A 22626-nucleotide genomic window follows, 5' to 3' on the forward strand; every position below is an offset into this window, starting at 1 on the left:
AAAAATAATAACTTCGTTTTAGCATTATAAACATGATTTAGGTAAATAAAATTTAATTTGAATGCCAAGTGCCAATGTCCAATATATTATTTGTATATCCGGTCGTGGTATCCAATAGCACCGTTGTTGAGAGATAATTTAAATAATAAAAAAAGTATATTAAAATGTAGAAGATTGGTCAAAAATTGTAATAATTTAGAAGCATCGACTTGATATATTGTAACCAATTATAGATGTTTATCAAAAATGAATATTGAATATAAACTTTTTAAATGTTAATAAACTGTAATAAATATTTATTTTTATAAACTACCTACTAGCTACTTAAATTAGTGATCAAAATGATGTGTAAATAATGTTATTTTTTTAATGATAATATTTAAATAAAATTAAGTACACTTATAATACTTTGAGCATACATACTTGATAAAACTTTAAAAAAATATCTTTTTTTATTTCATATAAATATTTACATATTTTTCAATAATATTTCAAACGAATTGTATTTTGAAAATACGAGTAGTTATTTTAATCGTTCACATTTATCACATTTATGATTCATTTACGTATATTTGTTTCTTGTTTCTCAAAACACAGTTGTATTAAATAATATAGCATTATAAGTTTTATGTATATTGTATAATGATTATAATCATACGTATTATATATATTTCATTTAATGATGAGAACTCTTTGAACATTTTATTAGTATCGGTCGTCTGTTTTAACATTAAAGGTCAAAACAACAAAGAATTGTTAACGAATAGTCATTAGCGTGTATTCAAAGGCTCCATATTTTGTTTTTTACTTCTACTGCTGGCAATTCTATCGATTACAAGCCATCTATTTTAAACTTGAATTTATTATGAAGAAGATAAATTAATACCCCACTTGTATCTTGTAAGTTTATATTTTCGGATAAACGTGGGTAACAGTAAAATATGTATTATGAATAACAATATCAATTTTTTATAACTATTTATTTTTATGATTTCTTGGAATATAAACATTTGTCATCAAGATTACTATACTTGACGTTGACCGTATGTATTCGAGTGGAAGGATAACGGGTTTACATTTCATTCATTACACAAAAATAACTTAACAATTTTGAATTAATGATATATAATATATTATTTTATAATACGAATAATTAATAATTTATAATGATAAATATATAATAATTAATAAATGCTAAGTATAACCAAACCGTGCACAAAGCAAATATATTATTTTTCAATACAATTTGGTTATAATAAAGTATTAATCAAACCAGAACAATAAAATCTATTTTATGACAATAACATTTCGACAAAAATATAAAAACAAACAATTATTATAGATTTTTTAAATAACAAACATTAACACGTGGCCCGTCTCTGAGGGAAAAGGAGGGAGCAGATAAACAACCAGGGCTTATTGGTTAATAGTTTACCAATAATTATAGTAGATGATAATGATTATGGTAATTTTCGATTAATACTAAGTTTTAACGTATATATGTTAATATAAACAATTTTGAGTATTAGTAAATCAGTTTTTTTCGTTTTCTTTTCATTTCGTTAATACTGAAAAATGTGAATAATATCTGTTTGGTACGTAATAAGTTCAAAGAAAAATAAGACGAAATAAAGATTAGAATTAATCAATTAAGTTGAAAACGGATTATATTATTAATTAAAACAACGATTAGTTAAAATTTATAGGTAGGTATACTCTTTAGAAATAATGTTATCAAGAAAGTAGTTTATTATGTAAGTTAATAACAATTAACTGATATTTTTTTAATAATTTTAAAGCCCAGCCTTTTATGTGAATAATATATATTATGTGCTTTAATCAGAAGTGTGCACACATATTCCAGTAGATATTTATTTTTTTGTGTATACGTAAGTGAGTGACTAATAAGTTTATGTAACGCTATACATATATATTTATAAATTATTTAAGTATATATGTACGAATGATAATAGTAATCCATTAGGATTATAAAGATTCGCTGTTGTAATGTTTTGTGAATGTAATGTTGATGCTGTTTTGACAAAATTCAATTTGACTGGACTAGGTTCAAAAATTCTTCACGTGTCTTTGAGTCGTCTCTGAACACTCCCAACATGGTGGACGTGACGGTTTTGCTGTTTATCTTTTGCACGCCTCTCATGACCATGCACATGTGTCTGATAAAAGATATATAAAAAAAAAAAAAACAATTATCATGTCATTCTTTATACTTACTTGTTCTATTGTGTATTTGGCTACTGCAGTAATAATATAATAATTACGAATTATAAGACATTATAATGGATTGGCATCAAGTAAGCTGAAGGTTAAAAGCAGGACCAGTATCAAATGTTTAGCCCCTTACTGTACTCCACTGAATCTACATATTATAAAATCCGAGTGCTCCGAATATCATCAGCAGCATCGTTTTTAAAATATTATGTTTTTTTTTTTTTTTTAAATCATTTTAAATCTCATTTTTTATTTTTGTTCAATAATGTTTTAATTAATATTATTTATAATTAATGAGGTTTTCGATGTATTGATGCTGCACCAGATACCATTGTGCCAATCCATTATATTTAAAATTTTTTTTTATAATATCATTATGCCTAAAAATTCCCTCTGGCTTCTGCCTCCTTATTGTTTTTCAAAACAATAAATGGCAATACCATAACTTTTTATTCGTCTTTATATCTATTCGTATAAGTATTTGGAATAGATATGAATAGTTTTTCAGTTCATTGTTTAATATAATGATATTATGAACTTATAACGTTATATTATACTACATTTCATCGTTCAAATAATAACTAAGTAAGTACATTGTTATAATTTTGATTATTCTTGTTTATGGCATTTTTTACAAGTTATTATCGAGTTTATTTTTAACGTAATTAACAAGTGAATTTTTCATATTAATTAAACTCCAAAGCACAATTTTACTAACAAAAACAACAACTCAGGAATACAATATAGTATTTACATACTCCCGTAAACACAAACTCAATATATAATTATTGTAGTATAGTACAATAAAAATAGTTATCATAATTTAAATTGATTGAATAACAATTTAATCACAAATAAAAAGTTAATAAACTTGATCAGTCACGATAAAAACTTATTTAAAACACTTTATAGGCCCATGGTATTCTTATACAGGTCATCGACTTATGAAAATTGTTTATTTATTTTAAAAATCAATCTCGTTGATCACTAAACCCTGGAACTTTTATAATTTTCATAATAAATTAGAAAAAGACCTAGTATTACTATTTTGAACATTAAAGTAGAAAAACTTTTAAGGTTTAATCTTAATCCAAAAAGCACAGATCATTTGTTTGACAATTTATTATACCTACTGACTACTGTCACTTTGTATTCAATGTCTATAACTATAATTTAAAATGCAATTGATGTGTTATTTAATGGTAAATAATTTTTTTCTTTAAAATACAATTAAGTAATTTATCTAGACGTATTTTGCTGTTGGTTATATTTTTTTGTTAATTTATCGTTTTCCTCTTCCTTTCTTTCCTTCAATATTCATTGCCATAGCTATACTTTAAATAGCCATCTAAATCACCTATCTTTTTAACTATATGAAATATCTACTCTGTAGAATATTTGTGTTATTTATTCATAATGTCACTTATATTAGTATGAAAAAATCACCATCGTTACTATTTATGTCTAATTATGTGTACTTTTAATATATTTATATTTGTACTTATTTTTGATTATTAGTAGTATTTATACTTGGTAAATATATTTGAGTATATAAGCACTTTAATAATAAAATATCTAACCTAACTACAAATACACTTGAAATATTATATAATATAGTTAGTTAAATAAAACCGGAAATTTATTCTACGGGTACCCATACTCACAACGACACAATATACAGTCTACTTAAGTCATATTTCTATAGTTTTCCATTTGCTATTTCAATTTAACAACTTAAATTTAATTTAATAACAAACCATCGAGTTAAAAATATAAAACATTCATTATCATAAAACAATATTATGATTCAATATCTGGTTTAAAACATTTAGGTACCTACATCGGCGTTAAATTTTATTTTTGACAATTTAAAGTTAAAAAAAAAAGGTTTTAAAAAAAAATTGGTCCGAATGCATACCCTGCACTCACCCCCTGCCCCAAAAAAATTATGTCTCAGACTAAGTTAATTATGATTACAGAATGTTTTTAACTTCATATACGTATAGGATGGATTGATATTATTTTGTTAATTGATTAAAAAAAAATCAGTTATTTCAATATTTATTTATTTAACTATTTATTAGTAAATTTGCCAGGTTTACATATCTCTGGAGTGTTTATTTAAATAAATTAATTTATAAAATGAATTAGATGACCAGCATTTAAATATGAAAATTGTCTAAAAATGATGTAGTGAAATTTTTTAAATAACAACTATTTTATTTTTAAAAATTGTGCTCATGTTTACGTGCCATGTAAAATAATTTCTACATCAGTTGCTGGTTATGTAGCATACCAGTAAATTTTTCTGCGTTATTTTATTCAAACATAAAAAGCCTAGTAAGTTATTCACTATTATAATTTGCTATTGAAAATAATTTGAACTTTTTATAAAGTTATGGCAGCGTTACCATATATGTAGAAGTATTTTTTAAATAAAAATTAACTTACACTCCTTCAATGACTACGGCAACTCCAGCAGGCTGAATGGCTTGAGTGACAGCCACAGCAATTTGTTTAGTTAATCGCTCTTGAACTAACAGACACAAAAAAATAAAATTATGTTATTAATTAATTAAATATTAAACGGAGGGAACAACACTAAATTATTTCTATTATTCCTAAATAATTTTAAAACTGAGAGGAAAAAATTTTAGTCCATCAATATATATTTTATTTTAGTTTTTTTAAAGCTTTTCTCTAAAAATTAGATCAAAAGCTGTAGCTGTAATGGAATTAGTGACTTTGGATTAATATTCTATACAAAAAAGAGAAGTTAACCGTTAGTATTTAATATTAATTTATGCATAATATATATTTTAAAATAAGATTAAAATCCATTTTTTGATCAGGTAAACTAATAAACCTATCAGTCTCAACGCAAATTTATGATATTGAAAATTTCTCATATTTTTTAAAAAATTTTTATATCACAAATTAGTATAACACCAAATTATAATTTGTGTACAAATTAAAAGGTTTATTTAATTTAAAGCACAATTAATTTTAGACGAATTGTGTATAAAAATATAATAATAGCTTTCTTCAGTTCGACTGATAGGTTTTTTATTATCGAACAGAAGCCGTGTGTTTATTTTACATTTTGTTCTCTTGAATTGAATTATTAATTAAAATAAATTAGAAATAAATTGATAAACATGAATATATACTGTATTGATTGTTTATATTTTATATTGAAGAGATGTTAAATCTTTGGTTCACAATAGTAATGTTATTATTAATTTGTAAAAATGTTAAATTATCTTAATGGAAAATGGAAATACAGTTATTTTGTTATTTTTTTTTTCGATATAGTTTTTTATGGTATGATATTTCGATAATTCTACTAGATTAGACCTTATTATTTGAGTTAATGGTTTATATAATTTATTTAGAAATTATACTTGTACTTAATATTTAAAAATATTATTCGACCATTATTTGAAAAAAAATTCAATTTTAATAATTGAATTCCAATTTAAAGTTATGAACTGAGTAAAGTTTGTACAGCAATCGTTTTTAAAACTTTATCAATAATATTTAAAAGGTACAAAAAACCCTTTTTATCTGTCTAATAAATACCTAATATTTAAACAACATCGGTAATATTATATGCATGGTATTTTCAATTTTGTTTAGTTTTACCTTGAAGTCTTCTGCTGAACATCTCCACGATGCGTGCAAGTTTGCTGAGGCCCAAAATTTTGTTTTTCGGCAAATATCCAATCGAAACTTTTCCGTAAAATGGAACTAAATGATGTTCACACATACTAAACATTTCAATGTCCTTCACCACAACCATTTCATCATGATCCTCGTCAAATACCGCATCATTAAGAACGTCTAAAACACATACATTAAAAAAATTATACTTATCAATTAAAAAAAAAAAATAAAATATTTTTTACATGAAAATATTGCAATAGTATTTGTAATTTTCCATTTCGAGGATTTGAAAATATAAATTTTAATTCTTATAAATTTAATTATGAACGTTCCTAGCGTATGATTAATTATTTGGTTCATTACTGCAAATGCCATACCTACTATTTATTAAACGTTGTCTTAGGAATGCAATGATTAGTTTTTAAATAAATTTCTAGTAATATTTACGAATTATTACTATTTAAAAAAAAAAAGTTTTGATTTATTTATAATTTTTATAATATTATTTTAATTATCGTTGAATTAATGATATCATTATAATGAAATTTAATTTACTTTCTAATGGATTCCTAGTCAATTATCTGGTATTATTGTTGAGATAACTACTTCTAAATAATGAAATTTTAATGCACAAGTGTGCTATCATATTAGACGAGTATGTTTTAATTTGCTTCTGGTACAGTACTTCAGTGTTTATAAATAACATAATGATGAGTCATCACTATTGTAAATATGCAAAGGTATTTGTTAAATCTATGCAAACATGCTAAATTAACGATACATTGTATCTTTATATTAAACTTTAGAGATTTTAACTATGAAATATTATCTATCGTTCTAATTAAATTATATTTTGAGATATTCATTTCGAATTTAATCGAACGAAAAATATTCCATTTTTAACTAATTCATCTGTTTGGAATTTATATATTATTTTATGTTGTCTCCTCTTACTAACGCATAATGTATCAAATTTTCTGTACAAAATATTTCATATTTTACTAGATATGTTGTTTTAAATACTAGTGTAAATTTATTTATTATAAAATAAAATATCATCTAAAGCTTTGAAGGTAGTTATGAAAATTTTTAAATTTTTTTTTATTTTGCTTTACAATTAAAATATAAAATAAAACTATACGTGGGGACAAAAATAATATTCTTACCTTAAAATTTTGAATAAACCAATTTACTCTCATATTAAAAAAATATCACAGTGTTCTGAACGTAAAATTTGTTATGTCGAGCTTTTGTAGGATGTAGAGAACACATGTGAGTATAACGTCATCTTAATAATATATTGAAGGTAAGTATTAAAATTTAATCCACAATTACTAAGACCATCATATGCGTGGGAATCGAATGATTAGAGGTAAATAATATATATGGCCTGGAATTATGCGATATGGAATAGTTTGGACTTGAGGGTTATTAAAAGTTTAAAGTTAGGTAAACTTTACCTACTGCGTGTGTAGCTGTGGCGTATTTACAGTGGTCGAGGATAATAGGGAGTACTCTTTAAGTAAAATTTAATAATATGTACATTTATACACCTTAATAATTTTGTCTATGATCTAATAATATAGGATATTTTTTTCATGTTTAATTATATGTTAAATAAAATCGCATCACCTTTCCTTTGAAAATTCTTAAATACGTTTCACTGTTGCATATACATTATTGCCTACAAAAAAACATTGTTTGAAGACGATGGCTGAAAATCTGTGTAACGAGATTTATACCATCAAAATATGAATTTAATTCAGTATAAAAATCCATTTCTTGTAAAGTATCACTAAGTCATAAGTAGGTAGTACTTAATTAAAATATAATAAACTGCAGACAAGTATCTAATGAATTTTAAGGGAATTTCTAAAATAAGCGTTTAAAAAAAATAAATAAAACAGTAATATTTTTATTTAGTAGTTTTATTTTTAGTCTTATTTAAATATCAACAGCCACCACTGATGAACAGCGACCTCTTATTAACTACATACAAGTCAATATTTGGCTTTCAATCATTGGTGATGAACTGATGACCATTGTACGTAAAAGTTTCATTGCAGTAGTTGTAAGCCCGAGCAAATAGTCTATTGTTTTTCAGAAAATCAATAATTGTCCAAAATATTAAATTCAAAAACACATTTCATCGATATAATATTATAGATTAACCATAATTATTAACGATCAATTTATTATGCAAGACTTGAACTTTAAATGTTTTTACGAACAGTCATATTAAGCTACGTTTCAGTTATTAGCTATTAAGTAAAAATGCTATATTAATATTTTTAAATAATATTGAGCTTAATTTATTGAATTATGTATGCATATTAAATCGTGTAGATATCTTTATTGTTATAGATTATCTACCTACATTGTATGGTACTATGTAATCGGTAGGTTAAACTAATAGTCAATTTTGTTAAAATACAATTTTACTTTTAAAATATGTTACAGCAATACTTATGAAAAACCTGTTTATATTTATAAAATTTCATACTATGAAAATATTAGTAAATATTTATTTATTAATAATTATCAAATTTTTAAAATGTAAATTATTTTACAAAAAAATTAAAATTAATAATTAACGGTTTTTAATTAAAAAATGAATCAATGTATATTATATTTTTGTGTTTGAATTTAATTTGTATTTAAGACACGTAATTGATTTTATACTTTTAGATATAAGCATTAAAATAAATAATTAATTGTAAAAACAAAATATCTATTTTTTTTTAAATATTAAAAATTATTTATTAAAAAAATTGATTTGATTTAAATAATGATTTTTGATCTAATACTGGTTTTTTTTGTATAAATTGTATAAAATAGTAATACCGTATTATTTTTCATAAAAACAAAAAAAATAATTTTTGTCTCTCGTTTTAATAGTATTGATTAACACAGCGGACATAGTGGATGCTTTATAGTACACCTACGTCCTACAATCTATTATACGTCAAATGTCATCGTCAGATAATGCGTTTGAAGATTTACTCAGAATTCAGAAATGGTAATTGCTACCCTTTGTGCAGTCACATAAAGCCAGCGAAGAGAAAACATAATTTAAATATGAAATCTATGATATAAAAGTGATACTGACTAGAATTCACAGTAAAATCTTAAAAGTACTTATTATGTTTTTACTTTTTGTATCCAATATTTATATATTATTTTTATTTATTTATAATTATATTTATACTTATTTATTAAATATATGTTTAATCGTAATTTTAATTTATACCTATACATGTGTTAATATTTTTGTTTTATAAAAAATAATCGAACAAATGATTGAAGATACATTAATTTAAAATATATAATTTAATTAATCGTTTGAGTTTTTAATTTCTTCAATTGCGCATTATACGAATTTGTAAGTGTTATTTTTTTAAAATTTATATTTTTATACAGTTGAAATAAGTAATTGGAGTAAGTACGTAAAGAGTTAAGTATAGACTATAGACTAAATAAAATTAATTACTTTGTTTATTATTGACGGATAAATACTGTTGATTTGACAGAGTGATTCCAAAAAATGTCAATTATTTGTTGATATATAGGTGATAATTAATTAAATTTATCTGTTAGATTATAAAAAAGAATAATGCGTACTGATTACAATATTTTCACAATTGGCTTGTTACAAAAATATGTACATAATATAATATCGTTAATACAAATCTCCCCTATAATACCCATATAATATTTTCAGTGGAAGGTGGGGAAAAGGGATATGGCATTCAATCAGAATGTCGACAACCACTTGTAACCGGACCACTATTGTAGAATACCTCAAAAGTACGATGATTTAAAAGCTTTTCCGTCCCGTTTTAGAAATGATGGCAATTTTCAATTTGCTGTTGCCAAGGTAACAATGCGTAGACGGTTTATCAGTATTATCGGGTCGATATGTACGTATATTATTTAAAAAAATACTTAAGAACCAATAAAATATATACCCAACAGCGTAATCGTAGTATTAGTAGTTGAATTCTTTTTTAATACATCAATTTAATATTTTTAGATTGACAATTTCTCAGTTTCGTTAATAAATCATTATACGAAATTCTTTAACATATACTGTTTAACGTTAATATAATATACGTTGTAAATTACTTCACACTCAGAATTATTAGACCTTTTACACAATAATGTCCAACTCACACGTGTTCTATTGAATATTATTAAATGATATAGCCTGAAGTGTTATACTGAATTCATGTAATGAAAATTCAGAGAAAAACATTGACGATAAATAAATCGACATAGTTCCCGAGGCATTTCCCAGTACCTTTATTGTTTTTAGAGAGCATAGAATGAGCGAAGGACACGCAGACCCTCATACACTTATACATAATAATATGTGTGTATATAATATTATGTATTTGATTATTATCAGTATACGTTGAAGTTAATAACCTTAAGACCATAAAATGCATATATTCGTATTTTATGCATAATGTATATTATTCATCAATATATATGTAAAATATGATAGAAACTCTTGACTCATACAATTGATAAGTTTAAATGTTGAAATATTATTTTCGTATATATATATATATATAAATAAAGTAGTTAATAAAAACAGAAGGGCTTACAGTTTTACAAATAATTTACATAAATCTAATAATTAATATATAATATATTTATTTTGACGTTTTTAAAGAAAATAATCGCATTATTATTCAATCACTCATACCCAATAACCAGAAAATATGTTTAAAAAAATGTAATTGAAATAATATTGAACGAATAAGAATAAATCAATGTTCGCGAAAGTCTGATTTGAAATCTATAATTGTAAATAATGCAAAAATATAGTCTTGAAATTTAAAATAAAACAACTCAAGATAAAAAAAAATAAAATACTGTACGTAAAATAATCACTATAATTTGAGTTGATTTTCACTGAGGTGTAAATATTTTAAAAAAATAGTAGCTATTGAAAAACCATTAAACATTTTAAAAGAACGAAAGTGTACAATTTCACGTATTATTTCGAGCTTGTTACATTTACATAATATATACGCGTTCGGTAATATGATGCAAAACGGTACGAGAACGATCAAATTATAAGCGTGAACTGTGAACAATCGTGTAGGTATATTATGAATTATGATATTGGTGCATGTATTTTTATAATAGTGGCATGCGATATCTGGGTAGTCTGTGGTTTCTAGGGAGTTGTCCATCCACGGTATAAGGTATTATCATGTACGTTTGTATCGTATTGCCTACATAACGAAAATGGCAAATACTTAATATATCTATATATTTAATTAGGTATTAAATTGTATACCTATGTAGTATATAGAATAATACTTAAGCATTGACGCGTACACATTATCGCTCAGGGTTATTACGAAAATTGTGCACTAGACACTATTATACCGTATGGCCGTGTGAGTACATCTACTATGTATATCTACTGTATATTATAGATATGTATAAATATTTTGATAAGTCAATAATATCGTATTTGGGTCTAACAATTAATATGTGATGAATACTATTCTTAATAAATTAATCGAATAATAATAATATTGTTATTAGACGTATATGTCGTGTATCGATTAATGAATGACACTACAAATTAATTTACTTTAACAGAGTGTTATAAATAATCCAGTCGAAAAATTAAAAAAAAAATTATTGATTTTATTTCATGGGTCGTAGCGTAGCCTGGTAGATTTTTCTGAATGTAGGTAATCGTTTTATTTTAAAAATTAATTTAAAAATAGGTATTATTTAAAACATAGATTTTTCGGTATTCGACGAATTATAATGTTTGACTTTTAGCGAATTAAAACATCTTATTCTTCATGCAATCATGCTATACAATTATTAAAGAATTAAAATTAATATTATTATTTAATATTGGAAAACAACTTTTTAATTTTTATTAGTTTTAATTTTACTTATATTGTCATTACGATCAAATCATAAAACAGTATAAATGACCAAGTATATAACATATGTAGGTAGTTTAAAATGCATTTATAAATAGGTGTTTAAAAACGAACCGTATTCTCGTAACTATTCACTACTATGATTGTACGTCAAAATCAAATTACTGAAAGCTAATGAATGCTACGTAATATATAGCAGTAGCGACAGCAGTAGCAGTAGAAACTAACCCGTCAAGTAATGATAGAATTTAATATTCACGAACGTGATGTAATTTATAGCGTTATAATTATATTAGTTCTTCCCCCCACACTCGAAAAACGTCACAAACGACATAAACTTATTTAACAGTATGTATAGAAAATCTTTACTCGTAATAATTCATTTAACAGGCAATTTAAATTTTAAATATCATATTTATCCTTGTTAACACTGTAATACCGATGAAACTGATATCTACCAATTATTGGTCATTATTTTAAAACTATAAAAATAATTATACCTGTAACTCATGCATGAGGTGGTTAAGATGGCAGCAGAATTCAACACTCAGTATTTGCGTTCTATTGCGAAGTAATTAATTTATTCAAGACGTATATTCCCAGCATATTTTATTGATTAGGTACTATTAAATTTGTATGAAACACATTTAAAAACAGATGTTTTTTTTTTATTAATTTTTTTCTGAGTATGAATAGCATTGTGCGTTTAAGTGAATTTAAAATGTTACAACATCGATTAAATGTCTATAATTTTTTTTCTACTTAGTTTAATACAATAAAAATCTATGATGATTCTATTCATTGAAATCCTAAAATGGTAAAATTTTAGTGTTACGTATTTACACATTTTTCGAAAATGTGTATAGAACAACTTAACATTTATTTACACCGTTATGAGTTAAGCAAACTTACGTTCAAATTTAACGTGGCTAAATTATTCGGAAAATCATATTAATTTTTTATGATTTTCTTTCCAATTCAAAAAAAAGAGTTAAAGTTAATTTATAATTCATTTTACACGCGTAATTAATAATTATAAATCATAATATATTTAATATCATTTTCTGATTAATTTTTATTAAATGTAAAATTAATTGTAAATTTACTTGATTTAAATTAGTAAGAGATTTTTTAACTAGATATCTAATAAAATTATAAATAGTAATTTGTATTGATTTAAGAAGAATGAATTGACTGTTAATATGTTGAACACAATTAAAATTTTGTAATTTAGTGTAAATTTGTATTTTACTTAGCATAATCTAATGTACTCACTATGTTCTAAATAAGTATTTATTTATTTTTATTTCTACCTATATTTGTAAAATAAGCAAAAATATAAAATAATAATTAAATTGCATCAAATACTCTGTAATAAATACAATACTGCGTATGTCTAGTTATATTAATAGATTACTATAGATTACTGTATAAGTTGTGAAAAAATGAAAAATTAATGAATGATTATAAATTGATTGTATTGTATGCAGTAATACAGTGTTTGTCTATGAAAATATGTTGTACGCCAAATGACCATAATCAAACAGTTTTCACGTTGTCGCTTATTGTTTTGATTTTATTTTTTTGTACACAAAAAACACGGATCGAAATAATAATTATTGTTTAAAGTGATTTACGTAGTCACGTCACGTCGGTAAAAACGATATGCGTTTTATTATGATGTCATAATGTGATGTCTGAGCTTGGCCCTACATTTTTTTCCTGGCTTAATGAATAACACAGTAATGCACTTAAAAATCGCGTTTTGAAGAGTCAATGGTGGCGGCGGGTGGGAATGGGCCTGCAGTTATATTCATGTATTATTCAATACCACGAAACCTTTTCCACATACGTATCATCTAGAAGACAGCCGCGAAGTTATCTCGAGAAACTAGCACATTCAATTACGGGAAAATGTTTTCGAAATCTCCTACACTTTGCTGTTTAATCAGATGAAGTACAAGCAATAAAAGGATTCCTCGGCCAAAATACGAATAATGTATATCTAATAATATCAAGGTTGGGTTTTCATTGGAAATGTTTTGAGCATATACAACGACCTCAGGTTTTTTTCACGCAGTTATTATGCCAACGCATGTAACATATTATACCTAAGATGATCGCAGAGAAAGAGTTGGCTGCACAGAGTTGTGTTAATGTGTTATAGATAGACAAGAAAGTCGTTTATTAAAAAAAAGCTAATATCCATGGCAAACCACTATGTATTTTTTTTAAGCTATAAGCTTCTTAAAATTACTTTTTTATTGTGAAACTGGTCTCATAATTTTATCGTGTGATAAACATTTAGTTCGTTTACTTTGTTTCGTATTTTTACTATTCATGGAATTATTTCGTAATTTATTTAGGATCATGCAATTAATTGATTTCATGTTTTCATATATGACACAATCTTGTATTACACTAAAATTAAAAAAATAAACGTCGGCCAGAACGATTTTTCTATTCTAGCGTTTAGATATCACCTTTCAAACATTTATACTTGACATTTGTTCTATTTTTTATAGTGATAATAGCAATTATGACAAGCTTTAAAATATAGCCACCAATTATTTCAAACAGGTTATTAATTAATGATAAGAGATATATTATTTTATATTTTCGTCAATGAAAGATAAAATATGACAACTAATGGTTTTTAATTAGTTGTAAAAGCACATATATTATTTTATATAATAAATTGTATTTTATAGTTATTATTATTATTTTTTGAAATAAATCTAAAACTGCAGACATATTGAAAAATAATATAAAATAATCCATCAATCATAATAAATTCTCTCATCTACATCTATATACTACAAAACATATCAATATCAACTTCCTGAAATTAAGTTTTAACACCACTCACATTATAGCTGTAATAAATTAACAACCAATTTATTTAATTATTTATCAAATTTATTCTCTCCAATTACAAAATAATAATACAGGAACACATATACAAGTTATTTCCAGTAGTGCAAGGTTAAGTTTATTATATGCTCCTCAGCCACACCTTATAATTTATGCCCATGCGTACACGTTGTTGTGAATATGATTTTTTTTTTTTAAACTACCTACTACGACGTTAGGATCTAATGTAGAAACTGATATGATAATATATATCGTGTAAGCGTATAGTAATAAATATGGAAAATGTATCATACTAATTACTACTGTTTGGAAGAATCGTGAGCTACACGAATATACTTTGGTTTCATGTCTGAACATTTTCAGTGTTTACAACCATTTTTCTATTAATTATGTAAGTAATTTTACTAATTCTGATTTTAAGAAACATTTAGCCAGTCTTGTAAAGTAATCATGTCATAGTATTTGAATATTTTTAATCAAGTAATCAAATACGTATTTTAAATATTGTCCCAGAGTATGAGTATCTATATTTAAAACTAAATAAGTATTCATTTTTTTTCTTTTTCTTTCTAGTTCATATATTTAGTGCTTTCAATTCAATCACTTAAAAAAAAAAAGTTGAGTAATGGATGTGTGATTTGAGTCAGAAGAAATTTTATTTTTATTTATAAAATTATCTATATATTAATGTAAGATATGATAATACTATAGTATAACTTTTAGAATCTTAAAATTAAATCTAAGTATCTCTAAATATTCTCCTAAAATGTTGATACTTATTTAAAATTTCAAAACCTCAAAACCAAATAAATAATGTATTAATATGGGTTGACTCTGTATACATAATAACCTATAATATTTATAACGACTGTTGTATAATGGTCTAAATCGAACGCTATATAAAATTACCTGTCAGCGTCTGATCGTAGCCTTTCGTAAAGAACAGCATTGCCTTTGCAGCCCTCTCCGGAGTCTTCAGCAACCCTTGACGCTCGGGGTTCTCTCCCAACGCGCTCAAAAGCATTTTATATGAGTCAGTCATGTCCGGTAAAAGGGCTTCACGGGTAGGAGGCTTGTGGTCCAGCTCTAAGTCATGATGAAACGTGCAGTTCTCGTGACCTGTGGACAGCAACCATATTCATGACACAAATTTGTTATCTCACAACATATACATATATATACACGCGCACATCTATGGGTTGTGGCGAAAAATGGAGTTCTACTGTACACTCAATTAAACACATGATAAAAGTCTGTGCGTATGTGCAGTGTATATTATATACAAACATTCGTCATCGGAAAGTATAATAAAATGTTATAACGCAAAACTATCATTGTTATAATATTTTAAAAATAATATTAAAATTTGAATTATCGTAATCGTACCCGGCATCTTACCCGGCGTGGTGGAAGTTCTAGGTGTTTTTGTGTTGCCCGTATCGTCAAAGTCATTTTCGTCCTTCCAAGACGACAGTTTTTTTAGTGCCGGAGGTTTGTTCTTTTTTAGTAAGCTCACCACATCAGTACCGTTGCCGTTGGAAACCGTCGCGGCCATGGCTATAATGTCTTATCAACAGAGTAGGTAACACCGGTCGGTGGAGAACGGAGCGACAGAGAAAAGGATAAATAATGATATATAATTTATATTAATATTATGTATATAATGGAAGAGGAAAAAGAAAAAAGACGATCGACGGGACTTAAGCGGTAATGAATGCGAAAATGAGCCAGACGTCTGGTGACGGTCAGCGTACGACACTGAATGCGATTCCGGGAGAGTATCACCGTGGCTCTCGTGGTCCGATCGAGTCTTCGGAGGAGCGACGCGCGCGTGTGCGAAAGAGTGCGCGCCGTACGAATTTATATGCGTAGTGGTAGAGGGGAAGTATATAGAAGTACTGCCGCCGCGTATCGTTTGTCAACTTCGCACTTTTCTCCCTCTTTCTTTCCCTTTACTCACGTACACACTCCGTAATCGTGTGGTTTTCGACTTTGGCTTTTATGAAAGATCGACAACGGTATGGAAATTATGTAATCATGTAAAATGACAAAGAATAAAATGAAGCTTATTAAAATAAATGATATGAGTTACCGTTCAATATCATACATATATTATTATAATATTATGCGCGTGATGCGACAAAGAATTTGTCGATTTTAACGAAAAAGAAAAGTGTCAGGTTTGAAGTATGATATTATAAAGCGTCAATGCATCGTATAAATTAACACGACGCAAAATAATGTAATTGATGACTAAGTATTGTGGTATTGATATTTGTCAAAATAGAAGTGCATTGCAAAGAGCCTTTGAAGTGTTTTTGAGTAAATATTATCGGTGGATTTGTTTGTTTTCTCTCAGTTTAAAAATACGTCTCAAATAAACTGTAAATAACGATTTTGTTTTATTAAAATTCCGGCATATAGGGATTAAAATCTCGACGTTTGGCCGTAAGCTGACCTAACGGCTAACCGACTAATCACTATTAAATAATAATAATAATAATATATCTAAGACAAATATTTTGATAATAATTATAATCATTATTTGGACAATAAAAGTTTTAAAAAATTTAGTTCAGATTATAATAATCGAAACACAACGCGTATTCTGTAATGTACCGATGTTATGTATTTCATGGAAAATTCGAGATTATATTAACGTTAACCTATTAATTTTGAAATTACTGATTATATTTTTTTACACATAAATATCGTTATGAATTTGTGATATGAATATTTTAACTAAAATATTCATAGATTATAATAATATCTAACTGAATTATAAATAATACGGTGGTCAAAAAAGTAGGAGCATTTAATAAAATTCCGACAAAAGTACATTATTGTGGCTGATAAAATAATTAAACTCACAATAACACAATATGTTATGTAAATATTGTGTATTCAGTATTGTATATCTTATATGTTATGATAATGTCGTTTAGATAACTCGATACTTGTTGATTTATTGTATAATCTATAAATTATAAGGTACTTATATCTATAATCTAGATGTTCGTTCTCAGCTGATTATATATACCGAACAAAGAGTTGTAAAAAAGTTAACGGTTTTAAAAGGGTACATCAAAATTTATGAATTACTCAAGGATCTTATCATTAATAATAATTATGATTTTACCGTGAATGAGTAATAAGTAAAGATAGTAAATAAATTAAGTACATAACTACGAAATTAGTCTGATTAAATTATCTTAATACTTAAATTGTAGGTCTAAAGGTACATTTTTAGAATTTCAAAGTTAGGGGACTGCGATTTTTTTTAGACTTTTTTCAAATAAAATAATGAAATAAATTTAAATATTTATAATTATTGTTAGGTTTGACATTGGTTTAATGCAAAATTTTAAAGTAATGATATTATAATTATTTTCTTCCCAAATTTTAATTTAGGAAAAACTAGTTGATTAAAAATATTTTTTAATTATTACTTTAATTAGATAGATTGTAGGTAAGTACTACAAAAGTTTTTTATAGTAGAGAGGTTAATTTAAATTAACTATGTTCAAAAACTAGTTTACTATATTGATTTTAATATTATTTCACTTTTACCTACCCGTTATATAATACATAATATACATTATAAAACTAGTTTTTAAATATTAGTTTTATACATTTTATATTATAGGTACTAAACTTTATTTTCAATATTATTCGGTATGTCCTTTTTGTTTACATTTGACTTTTTCAAAAATTTAAAAACATTGAGTTTAAAATTAATTGGTTACAGTAAATGTATATATTAATACATTATTAAAATAGTTGTTATACTTAAAATTATGATCGAATGAGTAATGATAATATTATTAAATTTGAAACATATTTGCCTAAAACTTACAAAAACTAAAGTAAAAAATAATTTTTATCATTGGGATCATCAAAAAAATACTTAAAGCATTTAAATCCGAAATTAATAGTAATATTGCTAAAGTTAAATATATTAAATATGTAAATATTACTTATAAACTAATGAACAATGGATTATGAGTTATCGGAGTTATTTAAGTCAATAATAATAAAATAAAATAGATATTCAATAAATTATAGACTAAATAAAAATATATAATTTTTGTTATCGGTCTTTATTATTACGGGAAGTTAATTAAATTTAAATTGATTCAAAAATGAATAAATTGTGGTAATAAAATTTAATTTAACAACAAATTAATTCTAAACAAAAAAAAAGATATATATGTATCTCATTATTTAGGTACTTATACTACATTTAAATATATATTACGTTATGTATAAATTATATGTCGGACCATTTGTGGTTAAGTTAATATCATAAAAAATTGATTTTTGTGGAATTAAATTAATTATTTAAAATTTAGATATTCATAATGCTTACTACATTTATATATTTTAAATCAATTTTTCCTAACATATATAATAGGAATATTATTTAAGACTAAAATAGTTACATACAATATTTAAACACTAATAATAATGATAATAATACTTGAAAATTTAATTCGGTGGATGATTTCAACATGATAAAAAAAAAAAAATAAATAAAAAAAATACTGTAAGCTTAATATATTATAGTAACATCTTAAAAAAGTTGTCGTAAAATAAATATCTGAATTCAAATATTAATTTGTTTAGATTGCAGTTTCTATTTAATAAGATATATTATTTTATGAATACAATTCAAATATTATGTTAATACATTAATTATTATTTGCATTGAAAAATAAAAACAAATTTTAGTTTGTAAATTGATACATTTATTTTTAAATCGGTTGATGTAAAAATTGGTTTTATTTAATCATATAAATAAATTAAAAAATAATAATAGATTCCATATAATGAATTAAATGATCAGTTATTTTATAATATTTCATCACTTTATTGATTTTCCAGAAGCATAACTAAATAGTTTATTCAAATAACTATTTCAATATTATATGTGTGTAAAATGTAAATGAAATGTTGTTTGAACCTGTTACTTGAAATAAATAAAATAACCTTGTCGTCTTAGATTGTTTTGCATGTTGTTTAATTATTTTTTGTAGAAATTATAAAATATTAAATCATTTTATTTCGTGTGATATCTATACTAAAAGTCTTGTTTTTATTTATGATCAGTGTAAGACGTAAGTAGGCATTTTTTACAACTAACTGAACTAACAATAGAAACAAAATAATAAAATACAAAATATAAACTATAACTTTGTCAAATCATTATGAACGTGGATAAATAACATAAATAATTACTAATGATATGTTGAAAATAAAAAAAATATATAAAATTTATTATAAATATAATAAAGTTTGGACTAAAAATAAATATAAATAAAATATAATTTTTAGTTGATGCACGTAAATGTATCTGTTATATTAAATTAAGTTGTACCATAACTTTAATTTAATTTTTCACATAACGAAAGTAACGGTATCGTTTTCAAATTTAAAATGAAAGTTTGTAAAAATCATAAGTTCTTCAGAAATGTAATGTTTTGCCCAGATCGTTTGTTTTTGTACCTATTGAACTATTTTAATTTTTGTTTGTACTTGGAGTAATGGGTTTTAATTTATTATTACATTTTCATATTGTCATCAATGATGTATGATCATTTTAATTAGTATATATAACAATATTTGAAAAAAACAAAAATTAAGTGAATTATTAGTTTTAAAAATTATAATATTCATAAAAAAATTTATAAGCATAATATAACACAGTTCTAAGGTATCAGAACTCTTTGATTCATTTTTAAACGATAAACGTTTAAACATTTTGGATTTCATAATAAAAAACAGACGTAATTTAAATAAGTTTAAATATATATATATATATTCGTATGAATTGATTTAAATATTAATAAAATTAATAACCAAAATATTCGGCATGCACTATATACATGTATGTATTTACCTACTATAGATAATATTAAAAGAAAAAAAAATGGTAAATGTATAGATATCACAACCATTAATGGCATAAGGTTTCGAAATACATTTTAATCCATTCACCGAAAAGTAAAAAGTTATCGGAAAGTGGAATAAATTAGCTATAGATCCAATTATAAGTATGATATTCCATTGATGATTTTGTTACCTACTGCTATTATGTTATAGAATTATATAACTAATTAATTTTAACTATTGCGTAATACTTTGGGGTTGTATAAGAATACAATTATAAGTCAATATCAAATGTCCTTTAACTGGAGAACCTCTAAGGATTCCGTATTGTATGCCTCTCATTTAAAACATATTTTGTCAATGTTTTCCTTGCAAAATCTTTGGTTACACGAGTACTAGTAATTAATTTACCCCCTTGCTGAGCTGTCATTAAATTAAGTAGGTACTGAGTTCATAATCAGTAATAAAATAAATAACAAAAATGATATAACAATATGATTTTAGTATCACCTTATATTTATTATCATCTTATAATATGATAAGTGTCAAAAAATAAAATGAGAATGAAATAATCAAAGAAGACGTGCTTTGAGTATTATAATTAAGATTTAATTTATGGATACTGTTAAATATCAGCTGATTCTGAGTAAAATGAAAGTATCAATTAATGTTAATTAACAAATGATTATTATGCAAAAATAATAGTATAAAATAATACTATAAGAATCAGTTGATATTATTGTTACATGGAATTTACTACATTTACAATAACTTTTGGTATTTATTTTTAACACCTACGAAATACAAAATCAAACGTTATTTCCGCTTTTATATGTTAAAACTGCTAATGCATTTTATGTTTAACCAGTGATGAATTCATAAATTATTTATAAATCCTATGAACAGTATATTGTTGAAATGGTTTTATTTTTTATTATAACTATTGCCAAGTAAAAGTAATTCTTAAGTATTGTATAATATAATATAGTAAAATATGTTACCGAGGTCGAACATTTCATACTTTTTGTAGTTAACTAAAAGATTCAACAACAATTATTGTTCATATCGTTAGTATATTTTAATGGCATTAAAATTTGTGAATTTCATTATACTAGTGGTTTTCAATTAAATATCTATTTTCTTAATTATTATTGTTATATTATTATGTTTAATCCACGATTATAACCGTGGTATATTCATTTGTGCATATAACAGCAGTATGTACAGTACTATAATATGCACAGTTATATAGTGTACCGTCATTAATACTGTTGTACACACTTCAAATGCATTTGAATGATCCACTTAAAACTGTTGCTTCAATTTAATAAACTATTACCCAAGTACGTACATAATATACTATACAAATTGTAATTATTTACGCAACGCAAAAGCGTTATTAAAATTAAAAAAAAAAAAGATTTTATACCTAGAAAATTATATTGATATTTGTAATGTGAGTGTAGCAACTGCAAGTAACTTAAAAACGTGTTTTCGAAAAAAATTTTGAAAATATTATAAATCTGTAAATATTATTGAATAAGAATACCCACCTACATATTTTATACTCTATTGCCGGAGTAGAGATTTCAGCTCTACAGAAATTATATTATTTTGAAATCATAAATGCTATAAATTGATTTTTAAGGACTTATTACATTAAAACCATATTATACAGAATACATACAAAATAGTAATTAAATATAATTTTAGAATTTTCATTTATTTGTAAAAAATAATTTTTAGCAATCTGTACTATTTTATTTTGATGGAAAAATATAAGATATTTTTAAATTAGAACTATTTACGTACAGTATTTAAAACTTTATCATAAGCATTTTTTTATACGTAAAACTTATATTATTATCCCTTTAAAAGGTGTACTTATTAAAGTAACAAGGTCTGTAAGATCACGCTCGTGGCCTACCAACCTGTCTGGCCGACGGTATCGTGAACAGCCGACTTGCACGTCAATCTAGCTTGTGACGTTGTTATTATTATTAACAAAAGCCTTTATTTGCCATATAGATATAATCAAGTTAAA

At 24.6% G+C, this 22626-nt stretch overlaps 1 protein-coding gene across 2 annotated transcripts; it reads right to left on the reverse strand.

The window, feature by feature from the left end:
- Nucleotides 1–1758: 1758 nt before the first annotated feature.
- Nucleotides 1759–16532, reverse strand: LOC112591640 (GTP cyclohydrolase 1). 2 transcript variants are annotated; one of them, XM_025335518.1, is made up of 5 exons: nt 16080–16532; nt 15603–15812; nt 5878–6075; nt 4684–4768; nt 1759–2177 (listed from the first exon to the last, which is right to left on the reverse strand). In XM_025335518.1, exons 1-5 carry the CDS (start codon nt 16246–16248, stop codon nt 2048–2050), a joined length of 792 nt encoding a protein of 263 aa, XP_025191303.1. In that variant the 5' UTR covers nt 16249–16532; the 3' UTR covers nt 1759–2047. The 2 variants fall into 2 exon arrangements, with proteins under 2 accessions (XP_025191303.1, XP_025191304.1); XM_025335519.1 differs by having other exon boundaries at nt 16092–16531.
- Nucleotides 16533–22626: the final 6094 nt, after the last annotated feature.

The sequence above is a fragment of the Melanaphis sacchari genome, unplaced genomic scaffold (assembly GCF_002803265.2).
Source record: "Melanaphis sacchari strain LSU unplaced genomic scaffold, SCAv2.0 Contig13_pilon_pilon, whole genome shotgun sequence".
Lineage (NCBI taxonomy): Eukaryota > Metazoa > Arthropoda > Insecta > Hemiptera > Aphididae > Melanaphis > Melanaphis sacchari.

Coding starts and splice junctions, on each gene's coding strand:
- LOC112591640 (XM_025335518.1), bottom strand. CDS start 16,248: ATGGCCGCGACGGTTTCCAACGGCAACGGTACTGATGTGGTGAGCTTA. Junction 15,813..16,079: donor CACGCCGGGTAAGATGCCGG/GTACGATTACGA, acceptor TGCTGTCCACAG/GTCACGAGAACTGCACGTTT. Junction 6,076..15,602: donor CTACGATCAGACGCTGACAG/GTAATTTTATAT, acceptor TATGTGTTTTAG/ACGTTCTTAATGATGCGGTA.